At 38.5% G+C, this 20315-nt stretch overlaps 1 protein-coding gene across 2 annotated transcripts in view; it reads left to right on the forward strand.

Annotated features, from left to right (window-relative positions):
* Nucleotides 1–20315, forward strand: part of ANKRD22 (ankyrin repeat domain 22) — a 235079-nt gene that overhangs the window by 167883 nt on the left and 46881 nt on the right. For both annotated transcript variants that reach the window (XM_044056413.1, XM_044056414.1), the window contains exon 4: nucleotides 15168–15245. In XM_044056413.1, the coding sequence (XP_043912348.1) occupies nucleotides 15168–15245 (78 nt within the window). The remainder of the gene's footprint in view (nucleotides 1–15167; nucleotides 15246–20315) is intronic.

Consider the following 20315-nt stretch of genomic DNA (forward strand, 5'->3'; position numbering starts at 1 on the left):
ATATATATATATATAGTCTTACCAATGAGGGATATATACATATACATAAATATATATATATATATATATATATATATATATATATATATATGTGCATATATATATATTTACATATTTATATATATTGATATACACACACACACAGTGTGTATGTTTACATAAGTGCAGTCATATAGTAAATCTAATAACGGCTACTTCTCTAATTCTATAGTGCAAAATATTTAATTTATTACAGAAGCTAGCCCCCCACATTCTTGTTTGCTAATGTTTTTATAATTTGTTGCTTTCTATTTATTTCAATGGTTTAGGGTGCTTTTTGTAGCTTGGTTAATTTTTAATGCATTTTAGTAGTGTATGTATAGTTATCTTAGGATTTGTTAGTGTTATTTATATATATACAGTTACTTTTATTATGGACTCAAAGGCATAATCATCATTATCGGATTTTTTATCAGAAGAACATAAATGTAGCATTAAATAGACTTGTGGCTATGAGGAGGAGGCGTTCAGTGCTACTATGGATTTTCATTTGTGTACCAGGGATAATATTATGTTAGTTTTGAGTAAATGTTTCAAAACTCCGAGATTGCACTTCACTACATTAACGAGTTATGTTGTGGTATAGAAAGTTAGAAGGGAACATGACTAAGGTTACAACAGGCAGTCATGAAACACATAATGGTATGTTTGCCATTTTTTTCTGAGTGAGATCTCAGAGTTGATATATTTAAGTAGCAGGGGATGTTGGGGGTGCAGGGGGGGCTTCCCCCCTGCTTATACTTGTAGAAGTGGTAAAACAGTTTATCTTTTATTTGTTTCTGTATGTAGTTGTGCTGAAATATTGTAAGTGTTGGTATTCTGTGTGTTGTCAGTATTCTGAGATTCAGTAGAGTTTTCAGTCTTTTGAACTTTCAAGATTTTGGTCTCAGTCTTTTGTAATTAAGATTTTGGGCTTTCAGTCTTCTGAAGTGAATCCAAAGGAACATATAAGCTAGGCTAGGTAACATCACTAACACAGTTTCCCGAATTAACTTTCAACATAACATTCAGTCCTTAAATCAATAATACTGTATGTTATTTCAGAAAGCTGTGAGGGAATGAAGGATAAACCTTTTTCCAAAAGTGAAAGCTCATGCTGTGTAAGACTACTTGAAGAAATGTTCCAAACTATGGATCCTTATTGGTTTGCCATATCTTCTGTATTGTTCTGTTGTTTGGAACTCCTAATTCCTGTTTCTTCTTGAACATGGTCTGACTTCTGGATCTCCTGTTGTTGACAGAAAAATCCATCTGTCTAGCTAGAGGAAAACTTTAAAAAAACTTTGGGCTGTAAGTATGCTTTGCTTGTCATTAGAGCTCCCTCTAATGGAAGGTGGTGTCAACTGCTGGGATGAACAAGCATCATACTCCATGGTAAGGGGACATGTACCTGAGCTTTAGTGGTAAAGTTTTCCTACAAACCACAGCATTGGGATCAACTTCTTTGTCATTATTTATGTTCACAGTGGATGTATTACTAATTGAATGTGATGGATTAATGTGAATAGTGGACTCATTAATATTTTCATTTTGAGTTGCTGCTTTACTATGCTATCAGCAAGTGAATGTTCCTCAGCTTTAAAATCTTCAATCAACAAATTAAGATAGTCATAACTGACTTGTACATTAAATTTCTGCTATTGAGTGAGTAATGCAGGAAGGACATCATTCTCCATGTGTGGGTATCTTCAAGACCCTTAACCCACGTGGACCACTTTAGAAGTTAAGGAAAAAAAGAAAAAAATACAAGCTATCCAAACTGCTAAAGGAGGCTTACAAACAAAAAGCAGTATATCCAAATATATATATAAGTGAGTCAACCACCACAATCCGGGCAGATGAAAAAATCCAAAAAATGTATAGACCATGTTTGATGAAGCAGTAACCCCACAAAAGCGCGAACTCTTTGTTTCAATAAACCATTTGTTTCCTATACATTTTTTGGATTTTTTCATCTGCCTGTACCGTGGTGGTTGACTCACTTATATATATTTGGATATACCACTTTATAAGTTAGACATGCTTCAAAATGAAAATGTTGCATCTGCAGCACGTTTAATTAAGTCATGTTTAATTTTGTAAAGCATGTTTCATACTAAAATAGAATCAATACCTGAATGTTCAGCATTAGCATCCCCGTGTCTGGAATGCTAGTATCCAAAAGTGGATTAGTTGTACCTTTCACTATTGAGTCCAAACATACTTTTCCATTGAAACTGGAACATTGATTGGTAACAGGATGATAATCAAGTTCAATATTGTCCAGCCCACTTTCAGCCATCATTCTGTGCTCCAAGACTCAAGAAAAAAACAGCAAGCAACACAATAGCAGGAACACAAGCAAATTGTTCACCAATCAAAAATCCAGTATATACCACAGAGTGCAGATAAACAAAACCGATGAAGGGCAGGCATAAAACAGTAGCTAGAGGCTATAGGAAATAGTCATATAATTTTTATTAATAAACATAGTTTTTAAATGTAGGTTATATAAGCAAGTATATACACCTTTGGAAAATGTATGGTTTATACTGAGTTTTATTAGGCACTAAAAATTAAGTTATTGTTACATATGTATTTTACTTATGTATGTCTTGATATATTTTTAATATTAATTTTTGTTAATACTGGCTCTTGTGGAATAGGCACCTTGACAATGTCAATGTTTTAGCTGTAGGTTTGTTACTCTTTGTATAGAATATAGTATAGCAATTTCAGTGGAACTACTACTTTAAGAATGTGAATGTTTTAATTGCAGGTATTTTTGACTGGTTAGCTGTTTAAGTATAGGGGTATATTTAAACACAATGTTTTGCTTGTTTTATTATCTGATGAAGCAGTGTGTTTAATACTGCGAAAGTGCTCATGTTCTTAATAAAGCAACTGTTTTATGCCTGACCTGCATCGGTTTTGTTCATCTGCACTTTGTGCTATATACTGGATTTTTTGGTTGGTGAACAATTTGTTTGTGTCCCTGCTATTGTGTTGCTTAAAATATCAAGATGTTGGCCTTCATGTTGGCAGACTCTGTAATTACATTTAAATATATAAAAAAGTACAGAGAGTCCAAAAGTTGTGTTAAAATATAGAAAACATCAAGACTTGATGAAATAAACATTTTTTTTCAGTCTATGGGTGGCTGTCCTTTAACTACTGGCAACTGAATGCAGGAGAAGGTTTGGAAGACAGCAATAAAGGTATTACAGCTTTAAACATAGAGTAGTAGTGAGACAGTAGATAAAGGTAGCTTTAGAGAGATAAATTGGGCTTGGTATTGAAGAATGGCTAGGATTGAGAAACATAGATAGGAGGGTAGATAGATGTCTATAAGACATATAGAAATTGCTTGAGTAGGAAGTAGCTTAAAAGGGGGTATGAGCTGTATTTGTAAAATAGCATAATAATGGGTGTGATGTCAAACAAAATTGTAGAGGTTTGTAAATGCAGGTGGTACTCTGCAGAATGGCTTCATTCTATGAGTGGGTAGAAATAGTGTAGCTGAAGTGGTTGAGGATAGGAATTGTGAGTAGAGTTAGGGGAACAAAATTAGCCCAAATGTGGTGAATAGAGCGAGGCTCACCTGTGCTAGAGCAGGCATGGTCTAAGAAAACAATCCATATTAGTTTAAGCATAGAGAAGAAGCTTTTTTGAAGCAGGAAGGGAAAGGCTTATTTTAATAATTTTCAGTAGGACCATGTTAACAAAAGAGAGTATGAAGGTTAGGACCAATGGGCAGTTCTAGTGCTGAGCCATATCTGATATCTTGCCAACTTACTTAACCCGACACAGAGCTCTACTAAGGTTTAGTTTGGGATAACAGGGATGTGGCCCCAGTGTCCTTCAGGGTTTGAAATGTGAGAAAATTACTGCTCTGTGCAGGCTATTTTGAGATCATTAGCGTACAAGGGGCAGGGGGGGTTAAATGAATTTAAAAAAAAGGAGATTACAAGGATTGTTCTTCTTTGCAAAGAAGATAGTTTATAGCGTGAGTATAGGAGAAAATGCTGGGGAAAAGAAAATCTATATGAAGTCTAACAGTGACAGCTTGGCAAGATCCTAAATAGAGTCTACCTCAATTTTTAGTTTACAGACTGCCACTAATGTTTAGTTTTTAGAGGCTTTATGCTCAGATGCAGGAAAGTGATGGATTTTACTAAAATTTTTACTCTGTATTGCACTCTTAGAAAGATGGCACTGAGATAGTGTAAGCTCCTTTCAGATACCAATCACAAGATCTATAACAGCAGTATGATGTATTACATAGCTAAATTGTATTAAGTATCAAAAATAATTAGAAGAATTAGGCATGTATTCATGAATTACAAGAGAATGTGCAAATACTTATGAATTATTTTGTTTTGCATATATTAATAAAGGTATGTGTGTATGCACATGTGTGTAAAGGGGTGGGGGTCAAGGATAAATTCCTGTTGGAATTGTTTAGGTATAAAATATAGCCTGATCAAATGAGCTAAAACTATTATGATCAATTAGTAGAAATAAACATGTGGGCATCTGGTTCAATGAGAAGGTCTGGTAGCTGTAAAGTTCATGGCCAGGATTCATAAGACATATTCAAGATATAGCATAATTCAGACTTAATCCTGACCACTAGAATGACCATTAATGTTATGACATTTAGCTTGTAGTTATAATGGTTGTTTTTTCTTGCACTTATGTGATATGATGATTGATATAAATGTGTGCTCCATTTTAGTTAAGGAACTTCATACTAATGAAGGGAAAGTATGGAGTAACCACTAGATATTCTGTAGTTGTATCATTAATATTATATTAAAACACTATATTTGTTCAGCCACATTTTAATCAAGTTATGTTTATTTTTGTTTTGGTTTGTACTTTTTATCATTATTTACTACATCATTAATTGTTTTCCTTCTGTATTTATTTTTTGCTGCAGGTTAGAGTAAGGAAGCTGAATTTAAAGCAGTTCTTGATTTATCTGGGAGATTGTTGGTAGATAAATGCAAAAAAAGATGAAGAAAATGCCAAATAAATGTAAGTTAAAAAATTATTTACTTTTGGGTGTGCACTACTTTTAGTAACATCTCTCAAATACATCATAGGTGTGTACTAGGCTAATGGCCCTGGAGCCTTTACAAGCTTAGCCCATAGGATTACCCTGGCATCGTGCCACCCAACCTTAGTTCCCAGTGCCTCTGTCGAGTAAAGCCACTGGAGTGATCTCCGGGGTGAACATTCTATTTCCAATCCACTCATCAAGATTGCTCTTGAAGAGGGACAGTGAGGTGCTCTGCTTGACATGTATGGGAAGTCTATTTCAGAGCATGGGCAGTCTCTGGGTGAGGAACCTGTCCTTCCAGCATGTTCTGTTGATTGTGGTAATGAGGCTGCGGCCTTAGGAGCATGTGGTGCAGAGGGATTGGGATTTCTTTAGATGTAGCATTTCTAACAGAGCTGGGTCAGACATGGCTTTGTAAGCCAAGCAGAGATTATCTCTAAATAGGTGATATGAGATAGAGAATATCTGGAGTCTTTTGAGTAGGACATGTGTTTAATGCCTAGGATCCTCTTCGTGAGGTACTTCTGTGGCCTCTCCAGCTGTTGCAGGTGTCTAGTGAGATACATGCAAAATAAGGCATTATACTCTATGATTGGTCTAATGAGGGAAGAGTAGAGAGAGACGATTACCTCTTTCTTCCTGGAAGCAAAACCCTTGGTAATGAGATATACCACACAGAAGGACTTTCTGACCACAGTGGTAATGTGGTGGTCGAAGGAGAGGTTGCTGTCAACCTGCATCCCCAGATCTCTTATAATGCCTTCAGTGTTCAGTGGACTCCCATCGATGTTGTAATTAGTGGGAACTGAGTTTTTACCAAAGGGGATGACGACGCATTGCTAGCATTAAGCTTAAGGCCATGGTTTCAACACCAGTCATTGGTCTCAGTGAGGCCTTTCTGTAGGATGTATGCATCACTTGGGGAGTTAATAATGGCTCCCAGCTTGCAGTCATCTGTGAACTTGGTCAGCCAGAGTCCCTTTGTGTTGGCCTGCACTTCTGAGAAGTAGATGCCAAACAGGAGAGGACCCAGGACCAATCCCTGTGAGAATCCACCTGTGACTGGTCAGCAGTCTGACTTGGAGTCTGCTACTTTCACACTGTGTGTTCTATCTGTGAGCCAATTTGCAACCCACCTAGTGATATAGGGGTTGATGCCTAGTTGGTGAGCTTATCAATAATTTGAGTGAGGAATGGTATCAAAGGCCTTGGCCAGATTGAGGTAGGCTGTATGCACTGCCTTACCTTCATCCACAGCCCTGGTGACTGACTCAAAGAAGTCAACCAGGTTGAGCAGGCATGATCTCCCTTTCACAAAGCCAAATTGTGTGGGGTCTAGAGTTTGTAGATTTCCTATATCTTTGTTAATCAGGTTCATGATGATGTGCTCCATAGCCTTACATATGAGACTTGTCAGGCTAATGGGGCGATAATTCCCAGGGTCTGTTGTCACTCCCCCTTTATGGAGAGGGATGACTGTAGCAGTGCGACATTCAGTTGTGACAAAGCCTGAGGTGAGGCTGTGACTGAACAGGGCACAAAGATGTGGTGCCAATTTGCTTTGTAGTTCATGTAGAACACAACCAGGGATATTATCAAGTCCCGTGGAAGGGATATTCTTGTCCTTGGACAATGCAGCTTTAACCTTTGCTGCAGTAATGCTGGGTGCCTGGCATTTTTCCAGTACTGTGATTGGTCCTTTGAGAGGGGGTAAAGTTGGCACTGAATCTGTTGACCGGTATATTGGCAATATCTGTTGGCTCAGTATAGGAGGTACCATTGTGCAGTAACTTAGAGCAAATCTGTGTATTTCACTAGAGGTTCTTGATATAACTATAGAAGGCTTTGTGATTGCTTTTAGTGTCTGTTGCAATTCATAGGCTCATAGGTAGGTACTAGGCTATTGGCCCAAGGGCCTACATAAGCCTAGCCAACAAGGTTCCCTGGCTTACGCGACCCAAGAAAGTTATTTTCCTGTGCCACTGTCGAGCAGAGAGACAGAAGTGATCCCCGGGGTGTATTTCCTATTTCCCATCCACTCATCAAGATTTTTTTTGAAGAGTGCTAATGAAGAACTTTGCTTGACATAGATGTGTAGCCTGTTCCAGAGAATGGGAAGTCTCTGGGACAGGAATCTATTCCTCCAGCATGTCCTGTTTATTGTGGAGACAAGGTTTAGGTCCCTAGAGTGTGTAGCTCGGAGGAATTGGGATTTCTTTAGGTGTAGCATGTCCAACAGCTCTGGGTTTGACACAGCTTTGTATGTTAGGCAGAGATCACCTCAGAGTAGGAGATATGCTACAGAGTAAAGCTGGAGTTTTTTGAAATAGTCAATGTAGGGCATTTGTTTGAGGCCAGTAATACTCTTTGTGAGGTACTTCTGTGGCCTTTCCAGCTGCTGCAGATGTCTTGTGAGGTGCATTCCAAAAGGGGCATCGTACTCTATAATGAGTCTAATGACAGGGGAATAATGACCTTTTTTTTGTGGATGAGAACCCTTTTATGATGAGGTGTGCCACATTGAAGGACTTCCTGACTACTGTGGTGATGTGACTATCAAAGGAGAGACTACTGTCCACCTGGGTCCCAAGGTCTCTTATCAGGCATTCAGTGTTAAGTAGATTGCTGCCTATGTGGTAGTTCATGGGTACTGAGTTTTTACCAAAGGGGATGACACTGCACTTTTTGGCACTGAGCTTGAGGCCACGGCTCTGACACCAGGCATCTGTCTCAGCGAGGCCCTTCTGTAGGATGTCCACATCATTTGGGGACTTGACTATGGCTCCTAGTTTGCAGTCATCTGTGAACTTTGTTAGCCAGAGGCCCTCTGTGTTAGCTTGTACTTCAGAGAGGTAGATACCAAAAAGGAGAGGTTGCAGGACAGAACCCTGTGGTACTCCACTTGTCACTGCTTTGAGGTCAGATTTGGAGTCTGCAACTTTTACAGTGTGGGTTCTGTCAGTGAGCCATTTGGCAACCCATCTTGTGACATAGGGATTTATACCTTGTTTAGTGAGTTTAGCTATAATTCCAGAATGGGGGATGGTGTTGAAAGCCTTGGCGAGGTCAAGATAGGCTGTGTGAACCACCTTACCCTCATCTACGGCTTTGGTGACTGCCGCAAAGAAGTCGATAAAGCTCAGGAGGCATGATCTGCCTTTCACAAACCCAAATTGGTTGAGGTCCGGAGTTTGGAGGTTACCAATGTCTTTGTTTATGAGTTCCATGATGATACGTTCCATGGACTTGCAGACCAGGTTCGTCAGGCTAATAGGTCGATAGTTCCCGGGATCAGTGGTGGCTCCCCCTTTGTGGAGTGGGATAACTGTTCTGTGCACCATTCAGTGGGCACAAAGCCTGATGTGAGGCTATTACTGAACATGGTGCTTAAGTGGGGAGCCAGTTCATTCTGAAGTTCATGTGAAACCCAGCCTGGGATGTTGTCCGGTCCCATGGATGCTGTTTTTGGCTTTAGAGAGTGCAGCTTTTACCTGCATAGTTGTGATTACAGGGACTATGCATTCTTCTGGTATAGATATGGGCCATTTAGGGGGTGAGAGGGGGGTAAAGTTAGCACTGAACCTATCTGCCAGGATGTTGTCAATATTAGTTGGTTCTGTAATTTTCTTGCCTTTGTGCTGTAACTTAGAGCAGATCTGGGTGTTGCCATAGAGATTCTTGACATAGCTATAGAATGCTTTGTGGTTGTCCTTGGAATTAGTGGCAATTTTGTTTTTGTAGCTAGCTTTGGAGGATCTTATAAGGGATCTCAGCTTTTTACTGAGGCTGACCAGGGAGCTCCTCCACTAATGGGATTTTACTCTCTTTTGCAACAGTTTGTTTATGGCAGGGGACCACCAGATTGGCTTCCTTTTTTTGGAGGATAGCGTCTTGGTTCTGTTTGGGATAGCATGATCCATGCACTTGTGTAAGTGCTTATATAGTGCATTTGTGTAGGTTTCAGCAGTTGTAACTGCATTGTCCATCTGTATGGGTGTCATGAAGTTCACCACTTCTGTCTTAAGAAGCATGAAGTTGGCTTTGGAGAAACTTTTTACTGTGGTTTCCTTAATGGGGGTGGGGGCGGGATGTGGATATCAAGGGTGATTAGCTTATGGTCAGATTGGACCAACGAGGAGTTGACTTCAGGTGTGGAACACCGGTCACTCATGTTGGTAATGACTAGATCTAGGATATCATTGCCCCTGGTGGGGGTGTGGATACGTTGATCCAGGGCATTGGAGTTTATGAATTCCAGAAAGCGTTGAGTTAAGGAGTTGGTATAGGAGTAGTTTTCCCAGTTAAGGGTGGAGTAGTTGAAGTCGCCCATTATTTGGGTGTTTGGTTGAACCCTAATATTTTCCAGTACATCAAGAAAAGAGGAGTGGGAATCCTGGGGCATGGTGGGGGATCTGTAGCAAGCTACAATTTGGATTGCAGTTTTGCCCAGAGTTAGTTGCACTTGGATAACCTCAGATGCATTTTGCTGAGCAACTAGCCTGGAGGTGTAGATATCCTTAATTAATATGAACACACCTCTGCCTTTGGTGTTTCGGTCCAGTTTACATGGCCGAAAAGTGTGGTATGAGTTATAGCCTTGTAGTGCAGGGGTTCTCTCTGGAGCCTTGAACCAGGTCTCAGTCACTGCACAGATATCGATGTTCTCCATTTTAAGGAGTGCCTCGAGTGAGTGCATTTTGAGATTTAGACTTCCAGCATTGAGTAGCAATTCTGCCTTCATAGCTGGCTTTAGAGGATTTGATGAGGGATCTCAATTTTTTGTTGAGGCTAATAAGGGAGTTTTTCCAGTCTTGGGACTTCACCTTTTCCTGCAACAGTTTCTTCCTTCTGTTGTAGAGTTTATTTATGGCGGTAGACCACCAAATTAGCTTCCTTTTTTTGGAGGAGAGTGTCTTGGTTCTGTTGGGTATGGCTAGTTCCATGCATTTATGTGCATGTTCGTACAGTGCATTGGTGTATGATTCGGTAGTCATGCAGCTATTTTCTATTGGCATGGGTGCTGTGAAGTAAGCCACCTCTGTTTTTAGGAGTTCAAATTCAGCTTTGGAGAGGTTTTCAAGGTGGTTACCTTTGGGGGGGGGGGGGTGGATTTCCATGTTGATTAGTTTATGGTCGGATCTGACCAGGGAGGAATTGACTACTGGTGTAGAGCAATGGTCACCCATGTTAGTAATAACCAGGTCAAGGATGTTGCTTCTTTTAGTGGGGGTCAGAATGAGCTGGTCCAAGGCATTGGAACTGATGAATTCCTGGAAGCATTGGGCCAGTGTATTGGTGCTTGAGTAGTTTTCCCAGTTGATGGAGGTGTAGTTGAAGTCTCCTAGTATGACAGTGTTGGGTTGGACCTTGATAGATTCCAGGGTGCTTAGGAATGTGGAGTGAGAGTCTAGGGACATGGTTGGGGACCTATAGCAGGCTATGACCTGGACCGCTGTCTTAGCCAATGCAGCAGCCATCATCTAACATGGATGGGTGGCTGCTGAGGTTTGTATCATAGGAATTAATTGCATGTTTGTCTAACATTAACCCCAGTTGTAAGAAAACTGCAAATTAGCATCTCCATTTAGAGGGCTACAGTTATGCTGTGGATTAGGGATATGCGTTTTGTAAACCAACATATTCACCCACACATTACCTCCCAAAACCAACTCAACCCCTAAGAGCCATAACCTATCCATAACTTGAATCCTAATCATAACTTTGAAGGTTAGTGCTAATCTCTTAAGTACAGGGTCGGCCTTTGGTCAACTGGTACCTTGGGCAAAGGGGCTCCACTGAGCCCCCCTACACCACCCAGTGCCCCCATCCTGGTCTACCTACACCATCCAGATTACTGGAAAAATCACCCCTGCTAGACCAGCGCCCTAGGTGGCCACCTAGTTTGCCTATCCCTAAGGCCAGCTATGCTTAAGTATAAGATGCATAAATGTGTGCACATTTACTCACACTTCAACTGTAAGACGAATTCAAGCCTCTGAGTCTATAATAAAAGTACCTGCAACCCTAAACTAACCCTGACCTTGGAATTTAATTAACCAGGTTTAAACCATGCAGTTCAGTAGGGAGTCCTACACTTCATTCATATGCAGTCTCGCAATATTTAAAACAATTGCATCATTGGTATATTCCATTGGTAGATCACAGTGTAAGAGATTTGTGAAAGAGAATTCATTCCCTCCACTTATACTGGCATCTGTTAGGGTTTCGTTTTTTGAAAGATTACAGTGTAAATTACAGGAAGAAAAAAAAGTACTGCCCTTTTTTCTATTGGTGTTGCTTTCTATTTATTTATCACAGCATATGTGAAGGGGAATGATCAGTTCATTCATTTCCCTTACACTCCAGTGCAGTAGTTGTGATAGTTTTCTGTCAAGTTTGAATGACAGTGGGGTAAGAATTCCTCCTTTTCCCTACTGTTGTCTGATCTCTGAGTTAGTATATTTATAGTTGCAAGGAACTGGGAGCTTATCCATTTGCAAAACACTTTTTTGTGAGCATTTTATACTTTTGAAGTGTAAGTTGAAAGTTAATGGTTTGCATCTGATATACTGAATCTCATTCTTAGTTTACTTTGATGATACAGCATAGATCCATTCGGTATATAAGAGCATTAGGCATGCATCTTCACTCATACAGTATTCCTAAGTGTAATTCAATCTCATATTCAAAGAAAACCCTAAAGAAGGGTGGCCGCGGTGGTGCAGCGGTTAGCGTTGCCGCCTCACAGCAAGAGGTTCTCCAGTTTGAGTCTCAGCTGAGGTGCCTTCTGTGTAGAGTCTGCATGTCCTCGCTGTGGTTGTGGTCATGTGGGTTTTCTCCAGGTGCTCCGGTTTCCTCCCAAAGACATGCTGTAGGTGGATTGGACACTCTAAATTGGCCCTAGGTGTGAGTGCGTGTTTGTGCCTTCTGTGGAAGGTTGGGTGCTGGGCTGGCAACTCGACACTGTAAAACTCCACTGCCAATCATGAACAGACAGGTGATCCACTGTGATGACTCCTAACCAGGAAAAAGCCGAAAGAAGAAGAAGATTCAAAGAAAACCCTAAAGTATGCCTTGACTATATTCCTATCTTTAACCATTAAGGGAGCACTGATGGTTAATGTTCGTTTTATGTTCACTGTTAACTTGTAGTGTAGAGACCCCTTAATGCTATGAACAAGATTAGGTCCATTGTCCTAGGTAAAGTCAAAAGTGAGTGTGAGAGCTCATTATGTCTGTATACAGTAACTGAGAGTCATCGTACACATCTATGCATTTTTTTCAAGTTTATTTTATGTTTTCAGGTTCCAGTTCAAGGTCAATCAGAAATTTATGTATTTATTTGTTTGTTTATTTATTTATTTAGATCTATTGGCTGGGATTCAGCACTGCTCACAAAAATAGCTATTTTAGTCCTATTTAATTAACTAGTGTTTCTCAGATAAACTAATAAGGTTGTTCTGGATAAATGTTACTAGAGTGACTGGAAGGACAACTTTGAAAAACTCTGAGGACTTATTCCATGACTCACCAAGATACTAATGTGTCATTTAGGATGTTCACTTACATAGAGTTCTTTTTTGCTGTATTAATCTATACTGAAACACTGAATTATGATAATTACAGATGCAAGGCTGTAATTGGTTTGCACTGTGCATTGCTTGATTTGTAAGTCTTTTCAGCTGGACTATATACCATTCATTTTTTTCAATTGCCATGAATAGAACACAATGCCAAGTAACCATTCTTGTGACTACAGAACCAACAAAAATGGAAGAACGCTTACTGTCTCTGTGTCTTGAGACGCCAACTCCTTGAAACCAGCAGTTCCAACCAAAAATAACATGTAAAATGATTACAGCTGAAGTCCGCATAAAAACAGAAGGTTTTAATGAACAAATATTCAAACAAATCCAATGGTTAAGCGCTTTCACTTGCTCAACAGCAAGCTTCATCAGAACAATACAAACAGGACCCTACAACATTTAAATAAACTTTTTGGCGCCAAAAGCGCTAGATGAAACTACAACACTTTTAAAGACATATTACATAATAAAAAGTTTTTTGTTTTTTATATATAAAACGTTACATATATATATATATATATATATATATATATATATATATATATATATATATATATATATATATATATCTTGCCTGGGTTGGCAAGCTACTGAGAAAACTAAAATAGTTAAAATGGCCAATAATTGCATATTGCGTTCAGATGTTAAACTACCCATACTAAAACTCTACTACTATTGTAAGTTATAGATGTATCCCAAAACCAAAAGTATCCGATACATAAAGTTTGCAATCCACAAGTTGCTGCAACCTCATCAGGTGACCACTACCAGTATAGAGTCAACTCAAACAGTGTATGCTATTCATGTATATATATATATATATATATATATATATATATATATATATATATATACATACATGCACATGATGGTCATGTATATATAAAATTAAATAGCAGTGATAAAACTAAAAATATATGTGCAAATATGAACTTGTCTATCGTGCATATACCTAACTAAACTAAATTAACCCTCACATAGTATGTATGCATTCATATCGTTCATGCTATGGCTAACAACGGTTTGATGGAAATTAAATCATTCAGTCCTGATGGACTAGAAGAGTCTAAGAATATTTGCCACCAATATTTTTTATATGACAACCGTCCTTTGTAAACCCCACCCCAGAAACAAATAAAACATTATCTATAATAGCAAAACCAAAATAATGCACTTCCCCACATTTCTTGATGTGTCTATACAAAGCATTGTTCTCATCCTTGGTTTTAATACTATATAAATGTGCATAAATGCACTTGTTGAATTTCCTTTCTGTTTTTCCTATATAAAAACCAGAACAGACCATGCATTTTGCGAGATAGATAATCATTTTGGTATTGCAATTTCCCTGTTTAAATCTAACCTTTGTTCTATTTATATTCTCTAACACTATACTATTTTCCTGCAAAATTGTGTAACATTGTTTACAATTATCACATTTTTTGGTATGTGTACTCTCTAGATAGTTTTTTATATTGTATCCCATCTTAAACATAAACCGTGGTCCAGCCCCTAAAATTCTCACTAATTCATTGTTAGTTTGAATAATATTCCAATGTCTGTCAAAATTTTCTTTATCTTACCTGTATATGGACCATATTCCAAGACACACCTCCTACCATAAGAGACTATGTTATTAGAGGTGTGGTCAATTTTGTCAGTATTTACCACGTACTCAGAATTGAGTCCCAATAGGGGTTTATATCTACCTCCCCATTCTTTTATTACTGTATGACTGACTCTGGACATCATCCTAGCCTCATATCCCCTTTCCTTAAACATAGCTGTAATAAAAGTCACTTCCTCTAACATATCATCATATTCGGAAGTCATTCTAATGATTTGCCCTTTATAAATATTAGTAAATTTATTCCTTGGGTGATTGCTAGTAAATTCTAAATAACTGTTAGAAAATGTATTTTGTCTATAAATTCTTGATTTAAATCCCATTTCTCCTCTAGAAACAATTGTGTCAAGGTATGGAACACCATGGTGGTTACTACATGAAGTGAATTTAAGAAAATTACTACTCTCATTAAGATGATCTAAAAATGTTTCTAATACTGCTGTACTACCTTCCCATAGTATATAAATATCATCTAGATAACAAGAGTAGTATTTGATGTATTTCATAAATCCACTGCTAAACACTTTTATTTCCTCCCAATCAAGCATAACCAGATTAGCGTATATCGGAGCACATGCAGCTCCCATGGCTATGCCTCTGGTTTGCCTGAAAGATTCACCCTCATATTGAATATAATTATGTTCTAATAACAGTGACATCATATCTAATAATAAACAAGCTTTATATAATTGCTATGAATACGTCTACTGTCATTAGGAATAAGCTTTCTGAACCCATACTATCCAAGTATGTTGTTCAAAGTACAGCATAAACAGAACATCGTGCCAGTAGCAAAGACACTGAAATCTGTATTTAGTGAATTTTACATCTGATCAACTTTTAACACGTTACATGTTTAAATTATTTACAGTTGTCAAAATCCAAGCATAATGAAACAGTGGTCAGGACTTTACTGAAAGCTGGAGTCAACGTAAATGCTAAAGATTATGTGAGTATCTCAATATTTATTTGACGGTTAAAACTAAGGCATGATAGAGAACATGATATTTTTATCTGTCAAGGTTATGGACTGGATGACTGCAAATGGAAATGCAAAATATGATGGAATCAAATATATTAATATTAATAATATGTGTAGACTATGGTGCAATCTATATTGTTATAACTATATCCTCCAAAATATCACAAAAGAAACATTAACATGTAGTTCTGGGGTGGGGCAAGAGCTAAAATAAGAATAACTCATACTGTGCAAAACTGAGAAGCATGACTCCAATGAAAGGACAGCATCCCCATACCCAAAAGCTGCTTAATATAATTATCTCTGATGTCACCATTACTTAGAGAAAGCCACAAAGAAAGGTATTTGCCTTTCCTCTTTCCTTATCAGATTCAAGAAAGCCCCATTTTTGAAAGATAGTGCTCAAATTTATCTGACTTTAAGACCTGCATTAAAGCAGGCAATAATGCTCGACAGGGTGTGTTATTGTGTAAATAATGCCCACCCAGGGGTGTTCTGAGGCCCAACTCCACAGGTGTCCCAAAGCCTCTTATTAGCAGGCACTGTAAACCTTTTTTTAGCCTTTCATATTATATTTCAGGAGATATGAGCCTCATAAAAGTGGGTACAGCCTCTCATATTATGTATTATAGACTATAAAAAAGTTTTGTAATTTAGATTTCATAATTATTTCCAAGGAATATGAGCCCCACAGATACAGACACAGTATTACATGTGTTAGAAAACAAACTAATAAAGTTTGGTGATAGCCTCGTAAAATCAGACATTGTTAATAATCAAAGTGAAAACCACTCAGTTAAAAGGACATGATGAAACTCCGGTGAAAATGTTTTCTTAAATTTAGTTCTATAGTGGTAGCTCATGATGGGTTGTCATGTTTGCTTTTTAACTAAGAATATAGTTCCACAGACTGCTGAACTGGTAAACCCTCATGGGTATTTCAGGAATATTCAAATAAGGACTAACCTCTAAGCTTTGGGAATGGCTCCTTATTTTTCCATCTCCCAGATTTTCCTCCAGTCAGCTCGCCTGGGCCTCCCACCATGGTCTGTAACTGCCTTTAAATAACTGACCTGTTCAATGTACTGTATTAGAACAAGAACATTTGTCCATCTATCTACTTAACTGAATAAACTACTTGAAACTTCAACACATCTTTATTCTTCCCACAGGGAGGGTATCAGAGAGAGACAGTGAGTCTCCTAGACCTGCTAGCTAAAGTGCTTTTATCTGGACTAATAATTTGTACTCTGTTTCTTGTTAGTCCTGTCACCCTCTGGGTTGCAGGTAGGATACCAGACTTCATTCAAGCCCTCTGGATTACCTCTGTTTTCTGCACACAGTTAAAACAGATAGAAAGCTTAAATAGTTTTAAAACTTTGCTTAAACAGCACCTATGCCAAATATGGCTCTGTTCCTTTTGCTCATGTGATTAGCTTTACTCATATCACTTTTCTCCAACTCTTACAGACACTTTGCTTCTCAATCTTTTTGTAGCTTATCGCTCCTCCTCAGACTGCACTTATTTCCTAAAATTGTACTTTTCCTCCTTCTCTCACATTCCACCACTAACTACAATTCCTCCTCTGTTCATTTATCTTCCTGCTCATTTCCATAACTTCTCCTTTCATATCTCTCTCTCTCATTTTTTAGCCTACATTCTACTTGTCTGTCTGTAAATTATTACTAATCTCAAAAACACCCCAGTTTGGTCTTTTCACTGCAGCCATCATGTCATGCTATAAATACCATATTGTTATTGCATGTTATGTATTCAATAATTAGCCCATTTATGTTAATTTCTCCCTCATTTTTTATGTTAACATGTTATGTTCATCTAAGGAATATTTAAAAATGATGTAAATAATCTTATGTATAGATGTTTTTCCCCTGCAGCTATAAATGTACATGTACAACTTAAATGTAGAGCTTTTCTCCCTGGGCCTCCACTGAAAATGGCTTTTGCCCAGTTGGACTTTTCCCATTCAACAAAGACAAATAAATAAATACCTTTTATTTTTGTGCACTTTCCAAACCTGGTAACATATACAAATGAGGGGAATAAAACAATTACGGATTGGTGTGCATTTCAGAATATAACACATTGCTCACCGTATCTAACTTCAAATCTGGCAATAATGCTCAGAAGATTTGGTCTACTGACAGACTGATAACTCTGATCTGAGTTATCACACAGGAACAACACTATACCAAAGGTGGACCTATGTATGAATGTCGTATTCGTACATAGAATTGTACCTCAGAGATCATGTTTTTCAGTTTCTATTGCTACCTTTGGTTCCTTCTATGCACAGTCTACATGTCTTGTCCTGACCTCCACATCCAAAAATAATTCTAGCACGTGTCTTTCCTTGTCATACATCCTTCAGGTGTACTTCAAATTTCTAAATGAATACATCTGCATGTCCTTGAATGGGTTTATATCCTGTCTGTGGTTATGAGTTTGCATTATGTCTATTGCTGTCTGAGACAAGAACCACATGTCCTGAAACATCGATTAGTGTAAAGGGTATAAATGTGAATGGATGAACACATATATACATGGCCAGTTTTATGGGACAGTGGTTGATGACCGAGTCCCCTACCAAACCATAGGTCCCCTGATAGGTTCATAGGTACTCACTAGGCTATTGATCCACGAGGATCGTTACAAGCCTAGCCAAACACTCCCAAGAAGTTTTTACCCCTTATATTTTAAGTAAGAATAAGCCAAATGTGAGCAGAAAATTTACATGTTGCCCTTATCCATGAGGGCAAGGGTGCTAAACTAGGGGTGAATTTACAGTTTCCCATCCATTTATCCAGAATACATTTGAACAGTATAAAAAGAAGTACTTTGGTTTATGTGGAGAGGACGGTGGTTTGAAAGAAGTGGTATTCTCTGTAATGCATATCAATCCCTCCAACATGTTCTGTTTATGTTGCAAACGAGATTCAGATTTATACAACCAAAGGCCTCAAAACACTTTGTGGAACTAGATGTTATGCTATGCATTTTATTTTTTAAACAGACAACAGAAGCTCAAATAAATTCATGCTTGTCACATCAGGTAAAATATGCATATTTTACTTCAGCATATTTTTGACAGAAAAAAAACACTTTTCTGAGAAAAGGGTATTATTTTTTCTTATTTCAAAAGACTACAGTAATGATATACCTCATATTGAATTTGTCAGCCTTACGACATGCAAACTGTGCATCTGTTGGACACCAAATGGCAAAATGCAGTTTAGCCAAATGTCTTTATAAGACTGCATGTGATACCTAGTAACATATTATCTAATTTCCCAAACCACATGAGATATTACAGTAGATTTCACAGAATATTGCATGATTATTTAGCCAGGTATAAAGACACATGCACAGAACTGTCTTTATGTAATAAGCATCATTGCATACAAGTATAAATGTCAGAAGGTGGCAGTAAAGGCATATGAACTAATGCAACTGGCGCCTATATATGACAGGCTATGATCCAAATTCTTAAAGTTTACCACAAAGTATATACTATGTGTACACTTGTAAACTTTCTGTGTGAATAGACACCATAGGCATTGTGGTAGGGTCTGTTCTTGAACTTAGAAGGTGTACAAAAATTGTATATGTAGTGTACAACTTATGGTAATCTTTATGAAGCCAGACATATCTTAATACCTTTTGAGATTTCATCCTAAAACTTTTAGATAGTGACATCAGGGTAGAATGCTGTAAAATGTACCTAAGGCTGACTTTCTATTCTTAGGGATTTCAATATAGTACAGCACTGAAACTGATCCCACCAATTCAGTTACTTCAAACTATGATATTATACTTATGGCATATTGCAAATGAAAGCAACGTACTTTTCTGGTGAAATATGTAGGATTTTACTTTTTATGTAATGAGAACTTTGTGAACATATACCCTGGGATTCATGAAGCTTGCACCAGGCGCAGGCGTAGCGTAGGCAGAATAACACCAAATATGGCCGTCGAGCGATTCAGGTACGATCCAATACCACGTGCACTACCGGCGTACGCCAGACCTGCACAGCCCTCGGCATAGGTATGCTAATCACCCCATGTGCAGTGTCGCACCATGCAAATGAAGGCAGATAGTGATTCATGAAGTGGTGCAGGTGTAGCGTAAGCCCACGGAAATGTACACCAAAAAACATGGCTTACATTTTCCCAAACAGAACATCGGAGCTATGGAAGCGGACCAGACTCATGTATTACAAAGTTAACATATGCCAATGGTGAAATACACAGCCAATAGCATAAGAAAAGATGCACAACACCTAAAAAACAACATTTAATGTCATGTCCACAGTAACGCACAGTACAACCGCAGGGCATGTGTGCGCAAACAGGAACATAAAGAAATTATATAAAAATGTCATAAAATCGCAATGTAATACAAATCAGGTTTACACCATAATACACAATGGTAGGCATGGAACACCACAACCAAGGTGCAAGGGTTGCTAAGGGCCTGCGACAGTGTTCGGCGCGGTAACTATGAATTAGAAGTCAATGCCATGCAAATGAGGCAGATAATACTGAATCGCAAATGTCCCGCCGGATGAAGGTTGTACCATACGGTGCAGCGCTATAACACCGAGGAGTGGCTCAGTGGAGATACATGACAGCAGCAGAGGGGTGTGCCACCGTAGTAAGCACATTGGAGCAATGCAAATCTGGCCTGGCCATTGCTAAGCAAAGCTGCAGGACAGGGGTGGGGAGGAAGGTATAGAATCGTTTAGCTGAGAGCACACATGGTGCCCAAAAGCGCATGTGCCCGAAACCCAGTAAGCGGATGCACGCGCTGCAAACAATAGCACAAACAGGAAGGTCAGGGGAAGAAAAGAAGGAAATGCCGAAGTAGGGTAATTGGAGTACTAATGAGCAATCAACACCAATCAACTCACGGTGGCCAATCAATGGCAGCTGACAAGTCTGCTCGCAGAAACCTGCAAAACAGGATAGGGGAGGCATTGGAATGCAAAGAAAGGAGGGGAGGCATTGGATTGCAAA

Source organism: Protopterus annectens, chromosome 14.part0, assembly GCF_019279795.1.
Source record: "Protopterus annectens isolate FY-2018-M chromosome 14.part0, PAN1.0, whole genome shotgun sequence".
NCBI lineage: Eukaryota > Metazoa > Chordata > Ceratodontiformes > Protopteridae > Protopterus > Protopterus annectens.